Genomic DNA, 24,479 nt, shown 5'->3' on the forward strand with positions numbered 1-24,479 from the left:
TGAAGATGGAAGAAGCCCAGGAGCCACAAAATGTGGGCACCTCTAGAAGCTGGAAAAGATACAGAAATGGATTCTACCCTGGAGCCTCTAGAACAGTGGTTCTCAACCTTCCTAATGCCACGACCCTTTAATACAGTTCCTCATGTTGTGGTGACCCCCAACCATAAATTATTTTCGTTGCTACTTCATAACTATAATTTTGCTACTGTTATGAATCGTAATGTAAATATCTGATTTGTAGGATGTATTTAGGCAACCCCTGTGAAAGGATCGTTCGACCCCCAAAGGGGTCACCACCCACAGGTTGAGAACCGCTGCTCTAGAAGGAACACAGCCCTGCTGACACCTCAATTTTAGTCCAGTGAGACCAGTGTCAGATTTCTGACCTACAGAATTGTGAGATAATTAACCTGTGCTGTTTTAAACCACTAGGTTTGTGAAAATTTGTTTCAGCAGCAAGAGGAAATTAATACAACTGGAGGATCTTAAAGTGGCATATACTTACGGCTTAAGAGTAGCTTTGGCAGCTCTCTTTATAAAACACGCCCACATCTTTCTCTCCCTCCTTCCCCCCAGCCATGTTTTCCTTGCCGCTCTCTTTCCTAAGCTCCAACAACCCTTCTTTTTGCCTCTATAACTTGTTTTCTGAACCCATTTCTTCTACCGTTCACTTCCTTCTACCTCTGTGACTTTATAAATAAACTTTCTCTTATAATTTCAGTCTTGTCTCTGAATTCTTTCTTAGCCAGAACTTAAGTACTAAGGTTAAAAAAAAAAAAAGTAGCTTCACAATGTGGTAGCTATGTTAATAATGTGATTCCTATATTAATAATGCAATGTAATTAGCAATTTACAATAGCTAAGATCTAGAAGCAGCCCAGTACCCATCAGTAGATGAGTGATAAAAAAGCTGTGGTACATTTACACCATGGAATACTGTGCAGCTATAAAAAAGAAGGCTCTCTTACCCTTTGAGAGAGCATGGAGAGACCTAGAGAGTATTATGCTAAGTGAAATAAGCCAGTTAGAAAAAGACAAGTATCACATGATCTCACTCATATGTGGAATCTAATGAACAAAATAAACTGATGAACAAAACAGACCCAGAGACACAGAAGAATGGAACAGACTGAATGGCAAATCTAAGAGGGAAGGCAGGGGTGGGTAGGTGGGGAGAGATTAATCAAAGAACTTATATGCACATATGCATAACCCATGGACACAGGAAATAGTGTGGTGAAGGCCGGGGGGGCGGGGGGGTGGGGGGGCCAGGGAGTAGGTGCGGTATAGAAGGGATTAATGGGGAGGAAAAGGGGACATCTATAATATGTTCAATAATAAAGATAAATTTAATAATAATAATGTAATTCTGAAATTATATCCAGGTGCAAGAAAAGTAAATCCTGGATTCAGACTTATGCAATAGCAATAAAAAGTAAGAGGATAACAACATCAACAATAGTTACAATAATAATAATATTAATAACATTAACTAAGCATGTAATTTCTTTTGGTGTATAGTAGCTATGAATGAATGCAATTAATTGCCACCATACTTACTTCTTGAAAACATTTTGAGGATCCCTTTTATTTCAACTCTCAATTATACATATCCTAAGTAAAAAACTGCTATTATAAGATAGACATTATTCAAATCGTGAACTGTAATTAAGAAAGTACCTTCTCTGCGGTTTGAAAATACTGTTTTACGAGGTCTTCTACCCTTAGAGTTGTTCCTTCGGAAGGTTTTGTAATGAACTTCCCAAAGTTGATCTCTTCTCCTAGAAGAAAGAAGTTCTTGAAAAAGGAGCAGCTTGTTATCACGCACAGTACCCAAACTCACTGCAGCTGCTGTCAGTACAGGAGGAACGCCAAACGTTATCAACTGTCAGCTTGCTCAATGTGGTAAATTCTGAGGCAAAAAAAACCCATGGCATTTTTGCTAATAGCCACAGTCTTTTCCCTAAAGTCTGTACTTGTTTTCCGTATCTCCAAGTAGTATATCTCTTGCAACTATTCTCACACTGTGGTCCACAGACCTCTGGGGGTCCCCAAACCATTTCAAGGGTCACTCAAGGTAAAAATTCCCTCAATAATAATAATACTAAGATGTTATTTATTTTTTCCATTATAATGACATCTGCACTGATAATACTAAAGCAGTTGTGGGTAACACTGCCAGTGCCTTGGGATGAGTCAAGAGAGCAGCTCGGAACTCTATGAACAGTCACCACTACATGCAGTTCAAAACAAAACAGAAAAGGCCAATTTCACTTTAGAATGTCCTTTGATGAAACTAAAAATTATTAATTTAATTAAATCTCAGCACTGAAGTACGTATCTTTTTACTATTCTGTGAGATAAATAAGATGTATGTTTAAAGCACTTCTGCTGCATTCGTAAGCAGGTTGGTTGCCTCAAAAAACAGTAGGTGAGAGTTAAAAAGAGCACTGGGTAGGAAGTCAGGAAGCATAGGGTCCAGTAGTATCTGCTCTGCTGATAATCTTTATCAGGGAAACAAACAGTAATTATACAGCAAGTGTTGGACCTGGTGTTGAAAACGCAATGATAAAAAGATAGGATTCCTGTCCATGAGAACAAATGATTACGATTCAAGGTGATAAGTGCTAAGACAGAGGTAAGAACAGAGACTATGACTCACAGAAGAAACAAACTAATTCTTCTTAAAGAAGGTTCAGAATAATGTGCAGCTATCATTTGAATCAAGCCTTGTGGAATAAGATTCACTTAGCAAAAAAGAAAATCTATTTCAGGCAGGGGAAAAAGCATATGCAACAGCCTAGAGAATGAAGAGGCACAAAGCTCAGTGTGCCTCTTGCAAAGTGGTAAAGACAAATGAACAAAAATCTCTTTTGAATTTCAAGATAGTAGAATTAATATACATAAACATGATTACTACGTTTTACTATGCCAGACACTATGTTAAGATCATTTGTACACGGTATATCAACTAAGCCTCGTAACAATCCTAAGAGGTAGGCATAGTTACTATGCTGATTCTATAGACATCAGACAGGTAAAGTAATTTATAAAATGTAACACCTGTATTTAAGTAGTAGAGTGGGTCAAAATAACAAAAATACTTTCAATAAAACATTCAAAGGGGTCATTGTTTCTATTGAGCAATTTATGGTTAAGCAAAAAAGAAATCATTAGAACAAAACTGACTATAAATAAAACTCAAGTAACATAAGGTACTAGTTCTATAGTCTGTTTTTAACAAATGCTACACCTATAAAATTTCAAGAAATTAATAAGGATGAACAATTAAAGGAAAACACTATCAACAAGTAATTAATTAAAATTCATAGCATGAAAATACAATTATCAGATACAGATTTCCCCCCCCAAAACAGTATTCTATGAGCTCCATTTAAATATCTACATAACTATTTCAGGTTAAATTAACAGCATACACAATTTTTATCACAATTTGACAATGAATACAGAAGGCCATTAAATCCAAGTTAATAAGAACCCAGGTAGCTTACTCGTAAATATGGCCATATTTTTCTATGAAAATTCTGACTAAATAGCTCTAAGAAAAATAGACTCTATCTTTAACATGATAATATATATTATGAAGAAACACTACAATTGCCCCTTGAACAGTTTGGGGCTAAGGGATGCCGACTCAACACATAGCTGAAAAATCTGTGTATAAATTTTAACTCCCCAAAAACTTAATACTAATAGCCTATTACTGTAGACTGGAAATCTTACTGATAACATAAACAGCCAATTAATACAAATTTTATATATGTATTATATACTGTATTCTTACAATAAAGCAAACTGGAGAAAATACAATGTTATTAAGAAAACCATAAGAAAAAGAAAGCACATATACAATATTGTACATATTCACTGACAAAAATCCACATATGAATGAACCTATGGAGTTCAAACTTGTGTTGTTCAAGGGTCAACTATTTTAGTGAGATGATCTGTTTTATAAATGCTAAAATAAGGACAATAGTTTTCACAAAATTTTTAATGGAAACTGATTACCTGATCATCAGAAACATCAAACTATGGGCCACTTACTATTTCAAAAGACTGGTATCTTCCTAAATCACTGTATACCCTAAAGCTGAAATACTTAATAATGCAAACTTTGAGAATATATTCTCTGAACATGAATAATGTATAATAAATAAATATTTATTTTGAACAATAAATCTGTAATGCCTGTGTATGTTGGTACTCAGGAGCACTGTTTAAAAAAAACTACATCTGCAGAGAAAGCCTTCCATTTCTTTTTGATATCCACATAAGTTTAAAAATGACTGCTATTGCCAAGCCAGTGTGGCTCAGTTGAGCATTGTCCCATACATCCAAGAGGTCGCTGGTTCAATTCCTGGTCCAGGAACAAACCAGGATAGTAGACTCAATCCCCACTAGGGGGCGTGCAGGAGGCAGCTGATAGATATTTCTCTCATGGGTGTTTCTATCTCTCTCTCCCCCTTTCCTGCCCCGTCTCTCTAAAAATCAAAGAAAACGTATTTTTAAAATATTGCTATCTAGGCGGAGAAACCAAGATGGTGGCATAGGTGACCATCTGAAATTGCTACCTCGCACATCCACTTCAAAACTACAACTAAAGACAAAACAGACATCACCCAGAACCACAGGAAGGCTAGCTGAGTGGAAATTCTACAACTACAAGGAAAGAGAAAAGCACACCGAGACTCAGAGGAGGTGTGGAAGTAAAGTGCAGAGGTACGGAGGCATGCACGCAGAAAGGGCTGGCAATGGAGGACACCGGTGTCTTTTTCAATCGGGAGGGAGACACAAGCTCCCGACGGCTCTGAACTCCAGTTCCAAGCGAGTCTCTGGGGACCCAGACTCATACGGGGAGAAACTGGACTGTCTGGCAGCGGGCGGAACTCGAGGGCGGCTTTCTCTCAGAGGTGCTTGCAGAGATTACCGTGGGGACACTGAGACCCAGGGGCCTCTTAGGGCAGGACTGAGAATCAGCCATAGCTGTTTGCTCCGCCCTGTTGATTCCCTGAGACCCTGCCCCACCCAAGCTGCAAGCAGAGGCTTTTGCATATGAATGGGCTGGCCCTTTGAGATCTAAAATTACCTAACAAACTGCAGCTGGGTCAGAGAAACCCAGAACATCCAAAAGAAGGCCCAAGGCCCCACAAGCAGCTTGCACTATTTCACAGCTGGGCCTCATCTGGGCACCTCCAAACCCCAAACAAAGAAGAGGAATCTGCAGATCTCTCCGTAGCTCCTGCTGGGTAGCCTCAGGCAGAGGCTAAATTAGCACCTCCTTAGAGATCCAAGAGCCAGTGTACCCAGTGGTCAGAGTGGGACCATCCAGATTACAACTCCTCAGATCCATAAGGGACACACTCAGGGGACAGACTCAGTGAGCACCAAAGCCCCACTGAAGCAAGACACCCCAGAAGGGTGTCTTCAGCACAGAAGTTCTCCCACTGTAGACACAGCTGATTCTCACAGACAATTGGCCTGGAGGTCAATTCCTCCCAGTGATACCAACAACAATCAAGGCTTAACTACAACAAGACTGTGCACACAGCCCACAAAGGGGTGCACCAAGAGTGTCCACCTCAGGTAATTGGGGACGCTGAGCCACTGGGCCCTATAGGACACCTAGCACACAAAGCCACTCTATCAACACAGGGAAGCAGCCAAAATGCAGAGACAAAGAAACAGATCACAAAAGACAGAAATGGAGGAAAGCAAACTACTGGATATAGAGTTCAAAACCACGGTTATAAGGTTTTTCAAGAATTTTCTAGAAACCGCTGATAAATTTAGTGAGACCCTCGAGGATATGAAAAAAGACCAACTAGAAATTAAGCATACACTGACTGAAATAAAGAATAATATACAGAGGTCCAACAGCAGACAAGAGGATCCGAAGAATCAAGTCAAAGATTTGAAATATGAAGAAGCAAAAAATACCCAACTGGAAAAGCAAAAAGAAAAAAGAACCCAAAAATATCAAGATAGTGTAAGGAGCCTCTGGGACAACTTCAAGTGTACCAACATCCAAATTATAGGAGTGCCAGAAGAAGAGAGAGAGCAAGATATTGAAAACCTATTTGAAGAAATAATGACAGAAAACTTCCCCTACCTGGTGAAAGAAATAGACTTACAAGTTCAGGAAGCGCAGAGAACCCCAAACAAAAGGAATCCAAAGAGGACCACACCAAGACACATCATAATTAAAATGCCAAGGGCAAAAGACAAAGAGAGAATCTTAAAAGCAGCAAGAGAAAAAAAATCAGTTACCTACAAGGGAGTACCCATACGACTGTCAGCTGATTTCTCAACAGAAACTATGCAGGCCAGAAGGGAGTGGCAAGAAATATTCAAAGTGATGAATACCAAGAACCTACAACCAAGATTACTTTACCCAGCAAAGCTATCATTCAGAATTGAAGGTCAGATAAAGAGCTTCACTGATAAGAAAAAGCTAAAGGAGTTCATCACCACCAAACCAGTATTATATGAAATGCTGAAAGGTATTCTTTAAGAAGAGGAAGAAGAAGAAAAAAGGTAAAGATAGAAATTATGAACAACAATTACATATCTATCAACAAGTGAATCTAAAAATCAAGTGAATAAAAAATCTGATGGACAGAGTAAACTGGTGAATATAATAGAATCAGGGGCATAGAAAGGGAGTGGACTGACAATTCTCAGGGGGAAAGGGGTGTGGGGGTGGGGGAAGAGACTGGACAAAAATCGTACACCTATGGATGAGGACAGTGGGGGCGGGTAAGGGCAGAGGGTGGGGTGGGAACTGGGTGGAGGGGAGTTATGGGGGAAAAAAGAGGAACAACTGTAATAATCTGAACAACAATGATTTATTTTTAAAAAATACCATATTAAAAAAAAATAAAATATTGCTATCTAATTTTTAGAAGAAATTTAATTATTCAACTGTCAATTTATTATCTGTCTTTTATTAAAGACTGATTTACAATAAACCCTGTAAGAACATTTTTAAATTTGTAAAAATTACTAGCATACCTGTGTTTTCCTTTTGTTCTCTACGCCTGAAAAAATGGATAACATCTTTTGGATTAGCTATTCGATCCACAAATTTCTGGCTAAAGCGAAGAACATTGAAAGGTTCAAAACCTCCACTATAGTCCACCTGGAAATACAGAATAAGTCATTTCAGTATTTAGGTTTATGCTCAATACTTTTAAGTTAATAAATTAATATTCTACAGTTCATTTTAAAGATCCTGAGAGTGTAAAAACAAAGCTTCGAAAGTTTATAAGCTTACGCAAAACACTTTGTTCGATGGAATCAAGATATAGCAAGAATTCTCATAATATTGGAATAATTACATCTGCCCATGAAAACACTAGTAGTGCCCTGACTGGGTAACTCAGTTGGTTGGAGTGTCATTCCATACACCAAAAGATTGCAGATTCGATGCCCAGTCAGGGTGTGTATGGGAGACAACCAATCAAAGTTTCCCTCTCACATCAATGTCTGTCTGTCTGTCTGTCTGTCTCTCTCTCTACCTCTCTCTCCCCCCCCCCCTCCAAAATCAATAAAAACATATCCTCAAGTAAGGATAATAATAAAAAAAAAGAAAACATTAGTAGCCTAGGCACCAGAAGTACCATCTGAAAAGGAGGTGGAATTTTAAACAAAATCTTAAACTTCCAAAACAGAAAGAAAATTCTCCACCAAAATAAAATGCTGGCTTCGGATGCATTAGTTAAGGGGTCTATCCTCTTAGGTATATTCTCTCACTTTGACAAGAATAAATGCAAGAATCAAATCCGTGAGTTTTGAGAAATGATTACCCTTCAAAACACAGGATCTACTTAAAGCTAACAATCACCCTCAAGGCTGTCTCTTTTTTAAAAAGTATATAGTGGTACAAAGACCTTTACAAAGAAAAACACTACATTTCTTCCTAAGAGATAGGCAGTTGACAAAGTGGGGGTCAGGAGTGCTGACCCTCCACACAGTCAAAAATTCACATATAACTTCTAACTCCCCCCAAAATTATAGCCTACTGTTGTCCAGAAGACTTAGCGGTAACATGAACAGTTGGCTAACACATATTTTGTATGTTATGTGTATATTATATTCTTACAATAAAGCTAGAGAAAAGAAAATGTTATTAAGAAAACCATAAGGGATCAACCGAAGGACTTGTATGCATGCATATAAGCATAACCAATGGACATAAGACACTGGGGGGTAGGGGAGGCCAGGGGATTGTCAAGGGCGGGGGGAAAAAAAAGGACACATATGTAATACCCTTTGTAATACTTTAAGCAATTAAAAAAAAAAACAGTTAAGCTTAAAAAACATTTAGCTAACATATAAAGACAGCTTTTTTTAAAAAGCATAAAAGTAGTTATGCAAAATCACTTTACATAGTCTTTAGCTTTAAATGAAGTTAAAAGGGTATACTTCTTTCATATTAAATACCTAGTAACAAAATACCATTGTGGCTTATAAAAATGCTTATTATAATTTGTTTATAAATGCATTGATGATAACCTTTAAAATGTATTAAATTATTTCTTGGGGTGTTTTTTAGTAGTTTAAGCATTCTGATTATGTACTCTTAAGATGTTTCTTTTCTTATATCTCACTAGAACTTTTCATAAGGAATCACAAAGAATTTTGCAACAATATCTGGTGGCAAGTATGATCATGTCTAATCTTCAATGGGAAGGTAAATTACTTTTCCAAAGGTACTTGGAATGGCAGTGCTAGAAGGAGTAAGATTTTTTTTTCACATTTTAAGTGCCTGGATGGGTTGATTGATTTTTCAAACAAATTTGTTTCTACTATTATGATGCTTCTGTATTATTTTTCCAAATAAAGATAGCAAAAACAATCAAAAAAAAGAAAACCATAAGGAAAATAGATTTACAGTATTTCATGAAAAACCCACATATAAGTGGACCCACGCAGTTCAAACCCTTTGTTCAAGGGTCAAATCATTTCCTAAACTAGCTGTGCGCAATGCAATGCACTGGAAGCAGCATTACACCGATCACCAGCCTCTCCACACTACTCCCCAACCACTTAGGCTCTGCATCACACTCAGCACGAACCGACTTTTGTTCATTTACTTGCTATCTGTTTACTGTGTCTCACAGCTCCACCTCCCATAAGCTCCACAAGTTCAACAGCTCCTCTGTGTTATCATCACTGTGTTCCCAGCATGCAGGACAGAATGTATTCAATAAATATTGATCCACTAAGTCAATGAATTAATGAGGGGCCTCTGGTTACTACAATGTACTTTTGGAATATTACTTACATGAACTATCTGTTCTTTTGTTTCACAAATGAATTAGTAATTTGCTGTGCTTAGGAAAAGGAATGCCAATTTTCTATTTCAGTCTGTTGGTTCTAATGGTTTTAGGCAGACATGGATGAGAAACATGGGACCTTCTGTCCTGATAAAGAGAACAATGTGGTTCTCCCAGAGCAACTATGTTTGTGGTACCCAGACCATCTCCACAGCTGCCATGTTACAAAACAGAAAATGTGAAATGCTCAAGCTATTGGATTTCCCCAGATTCTTCAGATGTTTTAACAATTATACTCCGGCCTAGCTTTATTTGTGATTTTCTACTCCTAGGAGTCACAAAGCTTGTTCATTGTGGGGCACGGTTACGGTGTTTTGGCCAGGTTCAAGCCTCGGACTAATGAAAGGACAGGGTCCTCTCAATGCCACGTGCAAGTCTCAGCTGGAGGGCAGGGCCCTCCAAGCACAATTATAGCCAACGGCTGTGGTTGTAAGCTTGAACCTATGGTCCAAACATGTAGCCCCATGTGCCTTGTGATAGAGTTTGGATGCATGTAGTTGAGTGATGTTGAAACTCACGAGAATACTGTAAAAAACGTGATCACGCCCCTACTTTGCCTCGTGGCATCTACACTAATAAAAGAGAAACATGCAAATTGACCGTCCCTCCGCTATGCCCACCAGCCAATCAGAGCGATATGCAAATTAAGCCAACAAAGATGGCGGTTAACTTGCATACACAGGCCCAGAGCGAAGACTGAAGACAGTGTAGAAGGAAGCCAACCGCTGCAGAAGGGAGCGAAGTGGCAGAGAAGGGAATGGAGCCGAGGTAGCAGAGACGGGAGCGGAGATGAGGCAGCAGAGACGGGAGGGGGCGAAGTGGCAGAGAAGGGAGGGAGCAAGGTGGGGGAGGGGGAGGGAGCAAAGCGGCGGAGAAAGGAGGGAGCCGAGGCAGTGAAGAAGGGAGGGAGCTGAGGCAGCGGAGACAGGAGGGAGCGAGGCGGCGGAGAAAGGAGGGAGCTGAGGCAGCAGAGATGGGAGGGAGCCGAAGAAGCCCTCTTCTTGCAGGAATCTTCCTGCAACGGGCCTCTAGTCTGCTATAAAATAAAGACACGGCTTGTGGGCGCTGTCGTTGTCTCCTCATCAGGGAGGCAGCGTCCCACCGAGACCCAGCTATTATTCTCTTATCTGTCTTTCCTTAACCCTTTCACCCCCCCAGTCGGGATCACCCTTGGTCATGCTGGCGTGGCACAGTTCATTACACAAACTTTATTGAGTGTTCACAATGTACTAGGCACTGTGCTGAGGGTCAGGGGTACAGCCGTGAATAAAACATAGTCATCAAAAAATTCACAAGCTGACTGGGAAGACAAACATGTAAATAAATAACTGCAAGCAGAATGAAATGATGCTGTAAAAAGTATGTACAGAGTAAACTGAGGACACAAAGGAAGAAATATCGAATATAAAGGGAGGTCAAGAAAGGCTTCTATGAAGATGGGAAGCTTAAGTGGGTATTGAAGGAAGTACGGAAGGAGAGAAGCACATTCCACGCAGCAGGATCACCTGGGCAAAGGTGCGAAAGAGTGAAATAAACTCTGCAATACTATCTTCTGAAAAGTCAATAAAGTTCAATTTATCTAAAATAGAAGCTACTCAAAAATAAAATAAAATAGGACTTACGCGCAGTCGTATAAGAGGCTTATCTGGCTGTCCAACATTTCCCAGACGCTCCCGTTCAGCATTTTCAAGCATTTCTTCAATCTCAAAATAAAAATATTGTCATGACTTGAGGGAGGGATACTACTGGCATCCAGTGGGTAGAGGTCAGACAGGATATTGTTAAAATCTTACAATGCACCCTGGCTGGTCTGGCTCAGTTGGTTGAGCATTGTCCCATGCACCGAAAGATTGCCAGTTCTCCAGGTGAGGGCATAGGCCTAAGTTTCGGGATCGATTCCCTGTAGGGAGCATGCAGGAGGCAGCCTAATAGATGTTTCTCTCTCTCTCTCTCTCCCTTCCTCTCTTTCTAAAAATCAACAAAAATATGTATTTTTAAAAATCCTACAATGCATAGAACAACTACCTACAACAAAACATTACCCAATCTAAAATGTCAGTTGTCCACCCTAGCTGGTTTGGCTCAGGTTCGATTCCGGTCAAGGGCACATGCCCGGGTTGCAGGCTCGACCCTCAGCAGGGGACATGCAGGAGGCAGCCGATTAATGATTCTCTCTCATCACTGATGTTTCTATCTCTCCCTCTCCCTTCCTGTCTGAAATTAATAAAAATGTATTTTAAAAAATAATAATTTTAAAAAAATTGTCAGCTGTGCCAAAGTAGAGAGACCCTGGGTTCCCTGACTCAGGCCTGACCAGTTTATTCATTTCCCACTTCCCTGGCTTCAGATATTGGGTTTAGGAACAAGCACATGACCTCAGTCCAATGGTAGGGGTTTATCTGGATCTACTGGGGGAAATGATACAGGTATAAGTCTGTGGGCCACCATGTGAAAACACCTTCCTTATAGTGAAGTTTAAGACAAAAACCATCAGAATGGGTGGCACGGGGCTGGAAACAGAGATAGAGAAACCCATAATCTTAATTTGAGTTTCTGGATCTAATCATTTTAAAACCAGCATACTCTTAACCTTTTCAGTTATGTGAGGTACATGTTGCTGGTAAAGCTTCAACACTGGGCAGGTTACTTTGTCTAAGGTTCAGTTCCTCTCTATAAAATGTGGATGGACAATCTATCCACAGCATCGTTGATTGGATTAAATGCAAAATGTTGTCAATGGTGCCCAGAATATATAAACAGGCAATGAATATCAGTGATAATTGTTATTATCATTATTACTACCTCATATGATTTTTATGAGAATAAAATGCAAATCAAAAGAGTTAGCACAGAGTAAGAATGGAGTTTCAGCAATGAATATTAAGCTGTTAACTTACATATTATTAAGTGCATTCACCAACTTCAGCAGTGGCTCTAGAATTTCTGCAGAGGTTTAGGGGTGGCAAATGCATGAAAGGGGAGGGTTAAGGTACATAGCAAACACATTTTAAGACTTTATTTGGGGTAGCTTTTAGGGTGAAAGGGATGCCTAATGCAGATTATTAGAGAGGTTAAGGTTCTACTCATCTATCATAATATTCTCCCATTCCCAATCAAAGCCACTGCCTGCTTTCATAAATAAAATAAATGATCAAATCAGGGTAAAAAGAGAGAAATGATTATATATATGTTTTTGAGAAGGAGGAAAGGAATTGGGAGAGGGGCTTAATTCAAATTTCTACTATATATAACATTCCTCCATCTGGAAGACTTAAAAGATTTTTTATACAATTAAGCTCATTTACTGAACAAAGGTGGTTCCTTACAGGCTCCATGAGACTGTAACAAATACAGGATGGGGCAAAAGTAGGTTTACAGCTGTTAGTATGTGAAACAGTTTATTCTTGTATCATTTATTAATTATTATATTATTTTCCATACAAACAACTGTAAACCTACTTTTATCCTATCCTGTATAATGACTTAACCTCTACCGAATTATTTAATTCAATGTAAATAATCTCTCAATTAAAGTAGATCTCATTGACCTTTACCTAGAAGGATTACCTTCTCCAAACAGAAGCTTTGTATGGCTTGGGTTACTTTAGGATTATCTGGATTAAAAATGTCTGGATGATCAGCCAGAACAACATCCTCCATAAAAAACTGCCGAACTGTGCGAAGAGGGATTTTCTGCATATTCATCTTCTTTCCTTTAATCCGAAGCAAGCCAACATGTCTGAAATGAGGAGAGAAAGGAAAGGCTAGTCATGTTGTAACTTTCCCCAGGAAAATGTGCACACCAAAACTACCACATTTCTAAGTTTTTACAAAATAATCCTATATAATAAAAGCCTAATATGCTAAGTGTCCAGTTGGCCATTCAACCAATCAAAGCGTAATATGCTAATGACATACTAAGGCTGCTCAACCACTCACTATGACATGCACTGGCCACCAGGGGGAAGACAGTTAGTCAGTCGACCAATTGCTATGACGTGCACTGACCACCAAGGGACAGACACTCCGACTGGTAGGTTAGCTTGCTGCTGTGGTCCAGCCGATCGGGACTGATCGAGATGGGCCAGACACTCCCTGGAGCCCTCCCGCAGTCTCTCCCTGGCTGGCTCTCCCCGTGTCTCTCCCCGGCCCGATTGTGCACCAGTGGGGTCCCTCAGCCTGGACTGCACCCTCTCGCAATCTGGGACCCCTTAGGGGATGTCGGAGAGCCAGTTTTGGCCCGATCCCACAGGGGGAGCGCCTCTCAGCCAAAAGCCGGGCTCACGGCTGGCAAGCGCAGCAGCGATGGTGGGAGCCTCTCCCGCCTCCACAGCAGTGCTAAGGATGTCCAACTGATGGCTTAGGCCCGCTCCTTGTGGGAACACACCACCCCAAGTGCATGAATTTCATGCACCAGGCCTCTAGTTCTTTATAAAATCATACCCTTAAAAATATTTTTAGCAATTTGACGTTATATCACAGGGAAAAAAATGTTAAATATTCTTCTTCCTCAGAATAAAATCCACTCTTCCATCATTTTCTGCCTGAACAAATATTCAGTTTAGTAGAAGACAAGCATAACAGTAAGTATAATAAAATGTTATCAGGGCTATTATAGTAGTATATATAGTATATACTATTACATATATATGTGTTATCCGTGTGTGCATACGTGCACATGCATATATAAAATAAATTAGCAGCACACTATGAAGAAAAAAACAGCTTACACCCTATTATCATATTCTTTAACTTATTATCATCTTAACCAGACTTGAGAGGATTAAAGGATAAAACCACTATCAGTTAATCACTATTAACTACATTATTATATAACTAGAGGCCTGGTGCACGACATTTGGGGGGGGGGAGGGTGTCTAAGCCGGCAAGCAGACATCCCTCTCACAGTCCGGGGCTCTCGCAGTCTGGGAGAGGCTTCTGCCACTGCCACTGCACTCGCCAGCCATGAGTCCAGCTTCTGGCTGAGCAGTGCTCCCCCTGTGGGAACTCACTGACCACCAGGGGGCAGCTCCTGCATTGAGCGTATTTGCATATTAGGGTTTTATTATATAGGATTCCCCCCACCCCCAAAAGAAATGAAATATATGTCCGGCCGGTGTGCTCAGTGGTTGAGCGTCAACCTATGAACCAGAAGGTCATGGTTCAATTCCTGGTCAGGGCACATGTCCAGGTTTGGGCTCAATCCCCAGTAGAAGGCATTCCAGGAGGCAGCTGATCAATGATTATCTCTCATCATTGATGTTTCTATCTCTCTCTTCCTCTCCCCTCTTCTCTGAAACCAATAAAGATATACTAGTGTGTGTGTGTGTGTGTGTGTGTGTATTTTTTAAAAGATCCATCTTTATAAATAAACCTACCATACAAATAACCATACCATTAGCACCTTGAAACTCTGGGATAATTAGAATATTTTAGCAGATTTTTTTTTAAGTTGATTTGGAAAAGATAACAATTACTCACTTCTTCACAGCTTCTCCTGGGGAAAGAGAAGTCACCACTGAACTTCCAGGTTGGGATACGTAAAAGAGTTGTTGTTCATTTTTGGTTGGAGCTATCTTACACTCATGTTCATGGCCCCAGATTACAAGATCAATGAAGTCATCCAAAAATTGTTCTGGAATGAAGTTAGTACTTCCATGTTTACTCCTATACCCAGATTTAAAAAAATAAATAATATAAATGTTCAGAGATATAAAAAATTTTCATATTAAGTATCTATACCAGTGGTTCCCAATCTTGTTTAGGCAATGCCCCACCTAAGCATCTCTAAAATCCTGATGCTCCCTCTGTGATATATAATTCTTATTATTCAAAAAGTCAACTCCTATTTACGGAGAGGAAGCCGAAAAGGCTCTAAACAAGCTTCCAAAGAACATGACATCCATGAAAGAGAAAAATAAAAGAATGAAAGGACAGGTGAAGTACTGAGGAAGAAATCACTAAGAAATTATTTAAAAAAATAATAATAATATGAAGTGATATGAAAAAATAGCTAATAAAGTTTCAAAACATGTATTAGAGAACTGAAACAGATAAATATATCACAATATATATTTACATACTCTATATGAAGCCACTAGAACCATAAGAAATGCAAAAAATTCACTGTTAATAACTCATTCTCTAATTGCCCCTCTTAAAAATCAAACTGCCCCCCTGTGGGGAATGTGCCCCACGTTGGGAACCACTGATCTATACAGGTCTTTATTCTCCTTTCATTAAAGAATTGTTACATCCCCTTCTGTGTGCAAGGGATTGAGAATATAAAGATATTATCTCATTCCTCGAAGGGCTTACAAATTTGCAGGACACAGACAAGTAGGAGACCCAAAAGAGAAAGCAGTCAATCTTACTTTTAGATACAAATTACGAAAGGTTTAAAGAGGAATAACCTGCTTTGGGCAAGTCAGAAAAACATGAGCTCTATCACTAGTAAAAACCTATAAGTTGGTCGAATTATACAGCAAAAAAAGAAAAAACACAGAAAATAAAAGTGAGTTAAGCTGAAACTTTGTAGAATAAAAACAAATATCTAAATATGCCCAGTCATTTTAACATCATCTGTTTTATTACTGATTATAAAAATGAGAATAATAATGTAAGTCTGCCTAGCCACTGTGGCTCAGTAGTTGAGCATCGATTTATGAACCAGGAGGTGACGGTTTGATTTCCAGTCAGGGAACATGCCTGGGTTGCAAGCTTGATCCCCAGTAGGAAGTTTGCAGGAGGCAGCCAATCAATGATTCTCCCTCATCATTTATGTTTCTAACTCTCTCTCCCTTCTTCTCTGACCAATAAAAATATATTTATAAATATATTTTTTAAAAAAGAATGTTGCCCTGACTGGTTTGGCTCAGTGGATAGAGCGTCGGCCTAGGGACTGAAAGGTCCCAGGTTCGATCCCAGTCAGGGGCATGTACCTTGGTTGCGGGCACATCCCCAGGAGGGGGTGTGCAGGAGGCAGCTGATCGATGTTTCTCTCTCATTGATGCTTCTAACTCTCTATCCCTCTCCCTTCCTCTTTGTAAAAAATCAATAAAATATATTTTTTTAAAAAAAGAATGTTAAACTTACATAAGAGATAAGAGTTTTCCATATTAAATAAAATATCACATGAATAAGTGATTTGCAAACTCTGGTTTTATTCTGAGGTTAGTTATTATTACAAAAGACTAGGAGCCCAGCGCACGAAGTCGCGCGGCGCCGCCCACCCACCCGCCGCCCTGCCTTGACACCCGAACCTCTCCACGCAGAGCTCCAGCATGCCTGGCCCAGCCCCCGACCCCTCTGGCCTTCTCTGGGCACTTCAAGCCCCGCCCTTAGTCCCTCGAGTCACCTCGGGCTGGTCCCACCTTCTCCGAGGCGCCTCCCCACTTCTGCCCCTCTCCAGAGCAATGCGGAGGCTCTGCCCCATCATGGTGCCAGAGGAGAGCATGGAAGCCTCCCCCCTGCTGCGCTGTGCTCCTTCCCCTGGCAGGTGGGCAGCGGGGTGCTATGAGTGCGAGCAGTGGGTGACGAAGGACTGGTGAGGGGGTTGCTACGGGCTCTCACCCCCACCCTCCCCGGCATGGGATGGTCCTGCCTCCTCCGGGTGCCTTCCCGCTTCCGCCCCGCAGCACACGCAGGCAGCCTCCTGCTGATAGGAGCTATTAAAGAGCTAATGTGCTAATGGTCTGGTTGTACAAGTTACTGCGTCCCAACCATTAGCATATTAGCTCTTTATTAGTATAGATATGTGAAAACCAATGTGAGTCAAAACAAGAAGGAAAAGTTTTTCCTAACACTAATTTATATTGTTGGGAATTTAAGTAAAAATATTCAAATACTTTGATCTAACATTCATTTAATGCAAACCAATATTCAATCAACAAATATTTAGATACTGAAGACACAGAAGTGAACAAAGTCCTTGTCCTAGTGAGGGAAACAAACAACAATACAAGATGTATCCTCAAAAAAATGTATACACACTTTAACAGCTGACAGCTCAATTTTGAAAATGAAATGTATTTTAATAAACACTGTCTTTATAATTATTCAAAGTGTGTGTATACATTTTTGGGGAATATATATATAAAATTTGCCAGGTAGTGATGGATATGATAAAGATAAATACAAGTGACATGGAAAGGAGATGCCCTACAGTGTGGTCAGGAAAGGCCTCTCTGACAGGTGACAAGTGAGCAGAACACTGATGTAAGGGATTAGCAGGCAAGGGAAGAAAGACCTAGGCAGAGGGACAAGCAGATGGCAAAGGTACAGAGGTGGGAATGTGTTCAGTGAGTTCAAAACAGCAAGGAGATCAGTGTGGCTGAGCACAATGAATGCAGGGCAGAGCAGGAAGTGAAATCAGAGCAAGATCATGTACCTAGGAATATTTTTATGTAGAAAACATATATCTAGGATCTAAAAATCAAACCCAAATCCCTTGAGATTATTCCTTAATAACTGCTCAGTTTTCTCACTGACATCACTGTTACCATCTCACACTTTTTTACTATAATGATCACATAATAAATCTTGCTTCTTCAAGTCGCCATTCCTGCACCTTATCAGTAAGATTAAACTTCTTAAAACTACTAACAAAAGAAAGCTGATCCAGCTATATGTAATAATCTGGCAAAACACCTGCACATATGCACCAGGAGATGTGCATAAGAAGGTTTTAAAAAGCAAAAATCTGGAAATAATATAAAACATTCACTAATAGGAAAAAAATATAACTGTATACATCAGCAAAAATTACACTTTTAAGCAGCAAAATGGATACATCTTAGTGACATAATCTATATATATCTATATATATAAAAGCCTAATACACTAAGTGTCCGACCGTTCAACCAGTGGCTATGATGCGCACTGACCACCAGGGAGCAGATGCTCTGACCGGTAGGTTAGCTTGCTGCTGGGGTCCGGCCGATCAGGACTGGGCGAGATGGGCTGGACACGCCCTGGAGCCCTCCTGCAGTCCCTCTCCGGCCCCGATCATGCACCGGTGCAGTCCCTCGCCTGGCCTGCACCCTCTCACAATCTGGGACCCCTCAGGGGATGTCGGAGAGCTGGTTTTGGCCCGATCCCCGCAGGCCAGGCCGAGGGACCCCACTGGTGCACGAATCTGTGCACCAGGCCTTTAGTACTGAACATAATAAGCCAGCTGCAAAATTTACAGCAAGGTTCCAGTTATACCAATGGATATATATGTGATTAAACAATGAAGAAAAGCAATGGGCCGAGTAAATAAAAACTGATGATTGTGCTCCTCTCTGGGATATGCAGCAAGAAATGGGGTCAGAGAAGGGCACTACTTCAACTTCTTTGCTATATTTAGGCATATTCATTTTATGATTATCCTTATAGCTTATGCATATGCCCTAAATATTCTTTTATAGGTATAAATGTATTTTGAAAACTTTTAAAATGCAGTCACACAAAGCATATCTAAGTCTTGCCTGATCCTGCACTGACAACTTTCAAAAAATGGGGAGCATTTTACTCAAATAGGTAAGTCTGGAAACAGAGATTTGGAGAACCTCAATACTGGACTCAACAATTTCCAGAGAATACTTTTACCTGTTCTGATGAATCACAAATAAATTAAACCAAGAGTTCTCATCTTCTTTGGGTCTCAACATTGTTACTTTTTTATTGAGGAACATTCGATATAGCCTTTCATCTGGAATGGATCCTGAAATGGACATGACATTATTTTAAAATTGGTTTCTTACTTGGTTTAAAAAAAAAAAAGAATATGTTTTGCTTCTAAATTATGTGCTTCTCTAAATATTTCATTTTCCAATTAGAGATATATTTGATATCTTGAATCATTATTTGCAAATGAATATGTTCCAGGTTCTTACACGACAACTGCTGAGCAGTTAAATGCATTCAAAGATTGTTTTCCTATCAAGCATTCACAATCTGAAAAATGTGGAATAAAAATCTGAGTTTCTATATTAAATTGTTATTAACATTTCTATTTAAAATACTGTTTTCATTATCCTTTTATTATAAGCACATAGCACTTCTGATCTAACAAATATAAAATACACAGAAAGAGGGATGAGATAAAAATAAATGTATTTCTAAGTAAATAGTCATATGTATTGTTTTTAAATAAAAATACTGTGCTGAATATTACAATAAAAAAATACTGAGCTGTTTAATAATTTAATAAATTTTAAATAATTCTTCCTCCACCCCAGAGGATTAGCTTAGTCTAGTAGAGGAGGCCAACACAAACAAGTAAGCAAACACAGAGATTACAATTTTAAGACTTATAAAAGGAGAAAAAGTCAGAATGTTAAAATGGGGAATATCAGTAAGGGGACAAGGTTGCTACTTTATGTAGAGATTAGGCAAGGCTTTGGAGAAAAGCCAACAATGCAAAAGCATAAGAGCTAGAAGAGGCCTAGCCTCTAAAGAGGATTCCTAGAGTGTGGCCAATGGAATAGATGGTAGGACACAGAACCTATAACTAGAGAGGAAAAGTCAAGGCATACAAAGTCTAGGGCATTGGAAGGTAGATTTATTTAAGTCATGAAGCACTGAGAACACTCACAAAACTTGTAGGTAGAGAAAAATTTTGAGGGAAAGGAGAGGGCAGTTTAGCCAGTTGTCAATTAGCTCCGAGGGAGCAGGGAGGATGCAGGCAGAAAAAAAGTGGCAGCAGGGAACCAGGAGAACAGGGATCGTCCTGGCCCACCCTCTAGCCCTGAACCCCTAAAAGGCTGTGAGAGAACTGTGTGGGACACAGTAACCTCAGGGCCAGAGAGCCGAGGCAACATTCAATACTTGACTCAGCAATTTCCTGATGAAATGAGAGAATTGCTAACTGTAAAAAGAGTTATAGACTGTATAGAGAAGGGTTGGGGTGAGAGCAGGGGGTGGAGGGTAGGCAGGAAAACAAGACAGGATGAGATGAGAGTTTGAGAGAAAATGGATGAATGAAGCATAATGAGATGTCTTTGGTCTGAAAGTGAGAGGATCAACCATTTTCTGAAGTTATGAACCCTAACACTGTAATGATTAAAATACCAGTTCTTTTAAGAAAACCTTCTGCTCTATTACTTGCAAAATCAGACATATACCTCAACCTCATTTTTCGTAACTTGAAAATATAATCATGACGCTTTTCTACTTGTTAGAGAAATTATGAAATGGACAAAGACTGTAAGCTCCCTAGAAAAAGTGTTTAAATAAACCCATCCATCATAACTGATTATTTTATGAACATATTCAAAGACAACTGAAGTAAATAAGACCTTCTAAGGCTTCTATTATACTAAAATCACTCAAAAAAGTAATAAAAACTATGTTGAGGCTACAGTGTGAAATTTTCCCCCAACTTCTCTCAGGGTACTTCAAGGTTGATTTAACATGGAATATAATTTTTATGATACTCTATACACAATAAAGCTATTTGTGTCCATAAAATAAATAAAATATCAAGCTGAACTTAACCCAGGGAAAACACAATAAATAAACTTTGCACTCTAAAAATGTCATTGGTCTTTCATTCATATGGAATAAAGCCTAGCAAATAGACTTTTACCTACTGGACACTAAATAAATTGAAGACAGTGAAGTCGATAAGGCAAATTTTCTGAGCATTAGAGATGACAGCTCTAGACTAGCACTGCCTAATAAAAATATAATGTGAGTCACTAGTGCAGTCCAAATCTACAACTTAAATTTTTCTTGTGGCCACATTAAGTAAAAAAAGTAAAAAGAAACAGGTAAGATATTTTACATTTTTTCTGAGTCGTTGAAATCTGACGTATATTCGACACTGCTAGCATATCTCAGCTCAGATGAGCCACATTTCAAGTGCTCAGCATCTACATGAGGCTAGTTGGTTACTGCATTGGACAGTGAAGCTTTAGACCTTTCAAAGACTTCCAAAATATCTAATTACTCTCTAATTGTAATGTTCAGGATTCTCTAAGTCTAAAAGAAAGAAAAAAAAGAACAATAAGTAGATACTAAAGAAAAAATTTTCTTCACCGAAACTGCTATTGAAAACAAGAATCAGGTCTACTAGTTCTTATTAAATACTAAAAAAATCTACCCAAACCTCCTATCACTTTTATAGTAACTCATAGAGAATATAGATTTGCCTCATTTTTCCCCCAAACAGCAACAAAGTTAACTCCAGAATTTGATTTCCCAGTTCCTTAGACAATTAAATATTTATTGGCATAAATAATAAAACCATCTTACCTAAGCCATACAGAGCAATTTTTGTGCTTCCTTTTTGAAGCAAAACTGGACTAATGTCTACCTTCTCCACAGACATTGAACGTCCAAAGTGATTTACAAATCCAGCACAACTTAAAATATCCAGGGCACAGAGCGCGTCTGCCTACGTAAAATATTTTCAAAGAATATTACTGTATATTAAAAATAAGTAATCTGCATATCATATTACCTATTAAAGTATATTCTATATACCAGTTACAAAAACATAGATTCTATATACTAGTTACAAAAACAGATTAACATAGTGTCTTCTCTAAACAAAATTACAGTACTAAAAGTTTTTGCTACCTTTTTTTCTATTAGGAATGACCTCCAACTGGAATCATATGCTAAATGCAAAGTAAACATTATTTCATCAAAACTTATGATGGCTTGGCCACTGAAAAATAAAAGCTAGCCATGAAATAAGTGTTTTGTAATATTAAGCAGGCCTCTTAAGATGCAGGGGAGGAAAGACTAGATAATTAGTGATTTATAATATTCATTAACAGATATAACAAAAAGATATTTTGAGTTTAGGACTTCTATTATTACTTCCAAATAAACGGGTAATAAGATGACCTAATTCACACTTAAAACTATATATGAAACAATCATTTCCTACAGGTGAGATTCTATGAGATAAGAGATACAGGAGCACATGGTGAACTGTAAAGCATTGTACAAATGATAGATTTTGCTTTTTGCTACTCCTGGTTACTTATTGTTCATCTCAGCACTAATGAAATAAAAGCATACTTCACACACCAATTGTTAGTCCAGGTTTTTAAAAATTATCTGAAAAGCAGTATAAAAGCTTTTATGAATGATAAAAAGTCCATTTAACTTTTTAACTCTATTTTAATAAAAACTGCTTTCCACAGACAAACTAAATTGGTCATTTCTAAAATTTCAACTGTAAGAACCCAATAATTACCCCTGTGGGATCATCATGATTGCCATGAATACTAAACACTGGAATCGAAATGTTCAGATTGTCATCTTGGTAGTTAACCCATGGAAACCTTAAAAAATAAAAAATAAAAAATTTTTAAAGGTTCTGTAAGAGACAAAAGCTGTTTCCCCCAGTATCCTCTAAAAAATAACGCATTATAGGCAAACTGGATGATTTAAGTTGGCAAATGACCACAAATTTGAAGTTTAAAAAAAATAAAATCAAAGGCAACAATTTATTTCAATTAAGTTTGAAAATATGTCAAAGTACTACACTTTATTAAAGAAAACCCGCGCGGCTCAGTGGTTGAGCTTCGACCTATGAACCAGGAGGTCATGGTTTGATTCCCGGTTTGATTCCGTCAGGGCATATGCCCAGGTTGCGGGCTCGATCCCCCCATGTGAGGAGTGCAGAAGGCGGCCAATCAATGATTCTCTCTCATCATTGATATTTCTATCTCTTTTACTCTCCCTTTCTCCCTGAAATCAATGAAAAACATATTTAAAGAAAAGAAAACCCTACCATAACAATGCTTATGAATTGTATAAAACAATGATATATCTAAATAATGGGACATTAATAGGTTTCAAAAACTAAAAGCAATTGTGCAAGGTTTTTATTTGTAGAAGGGGAAGGGCAATAAACACATCCACTTTTTTGTTTTTTTTAATCCTCACCCAAGGTATATTTTCCATTGATTTTTCTTTTTTTAGAGAGAATGAAAGGGGGAGAGACAGAGAGAGAGACACATTGATGTGATCAATGTGAGAGACATACACGAATTGGTTGCCTCCTGCAAGTACCCTGACCGGGGCTGAGGACCAAGCCTGCAACCAAGGCATGTGTCCCTGATCGAAATCAAACCTGGGACCTTTCAATCCAACACTCTATCCACTGAGCCAAACTGGCTAGGGCAACATATCCACTTTTAAATCCAATGACCTAGACTAAAAATTCCAGCTCTATCACTTTCTACTTATGCAGCTTAGTATCTCCCATCCACTTCTGTCCCTAGTCATCTAGCTCGCCTTCTCAGGGACAAATGACATTAATTTGTCATTTATCTTTGCAAAATTACCTTATATCTGTACAAGCACATAAATCCACCTTCTTCCTTCTTACATGAATGACAGCACAATATTGATTACTGCACCCTACCTTTATCATTTAACATATTTTCGAAATCATTCTGCACTGTCCATAAGGAGCTTCCTTGTGCTTTTTTGGCTGGACAGTACTCCACAGTATTGATTATAATGTGTTTATAAGTAGTTACCCACCAATGGACATTTAGACCATTTCTAGTCTTTTGTTTTATAAATAATGCTAAAGTCAGTAATCCTGTGCAAAGCTGTGCTTGTAAGAGGACAGGAAAATATCTAAAAGGGAATTACTGGTCAAAGAGTATGTGTGCCTTTTTAAATTTGATAACCACTGCCAATTTCCCTCCATTGAGGTTATACAAATTTACATATAATACAACTAGAGGCCTGATGCACAAAATTTGTGCACAGGTAGGGTCCCTAGCATAGCTGATGATCAGGGCCAATCGGGGCCTTCCGGCTGCCGGCCGGCCGGGGCCTTTTTTCGTTCCATGCCGCCCCTGGAGGTCAGCGCACGTCATAGCAAGAGATAGAACTCCCGGTCTCCCAGTGGAATTTCCACAGGGACACTTTGCATATTAGCCTTCTATATATAGACTAGATGCCCGCTGCATGAAATTCCTGCAAGGGGCTCGGCCCTTGCAGCCGTGGCGGCTGCCTCAGCCCTGGCTTCATCCAGAAGGTCATCCAGAAGGTCGTCAGGCTGTCCAGTCTAATTAGCATATTACACTTTTATTATGATAGATGGCAATGCATAATAGACAGTTTCCCCTTATTCCACCAACATAATACTTTATCATC

General features: G+C 39.1%; 1 protein-coding gene across 3 annotated transcripts in view; it reads right to left on the minus strand.

The window, feature by feature from the left end:
• The window catches only part of MRE11 (MRE11 homolog, double strand break repair nuclease), a 75,335-nt gene that overhangs the window by 39,077 nt on the left and 11,779 nt on the right, over positions 1-24,479 (minus strand). For all 3 annotated transcript variants that reach the window (XM_006092771.3, XM_023757278.1, XM_023757279.1), the window contains 8 exons: positions 22,558-22,645; positions 21,603-21,744; positions 18,954-19,068; positions 14,844-15,029; positions 12,930-13,101; positions 10,985-11,065; positions 7,036-7,162; positions 1,681-1,781 (listed from right to left, as the gene is read on the minus strand). In XM_006092771.3, coding sequence (XP_006092833.1) covers positions 1,681-1,781; positions 7,036-7,162; positions 10,985-11,065; positions 12,930-13,101; positions 14,844-15,029; positions 18,954-19,068; positions 21,603-21,744; positions 22,558-22,645 — 1,012 coding nt within the window. The remainder of the gene's footprint in view (positions 1-1,680; positions 1,782-7,035; positions 7,163-10,984; positions 11,066-12,929; positions 13,102-14,843; positions 15,030-18,953; positions 19,069-21,602; positions 21,745-22,557; positions 22,646-24,479) is intronic.

This window comes from Myotis lucifugus, unplaced genomic scaffold, assembly GCF_000147115.1.
Source record: "Myotis lucifugus unplaced genomic scaffold, Myoluc2.0 scaffold_104, whole genome shotgun sequence".
Lineage (NCBI taxonomy): Eukaryota > Metazoa > Chordata > Mammalia > Chiroptera > Vespertilionidae > Myotis > Myotis lucifugus.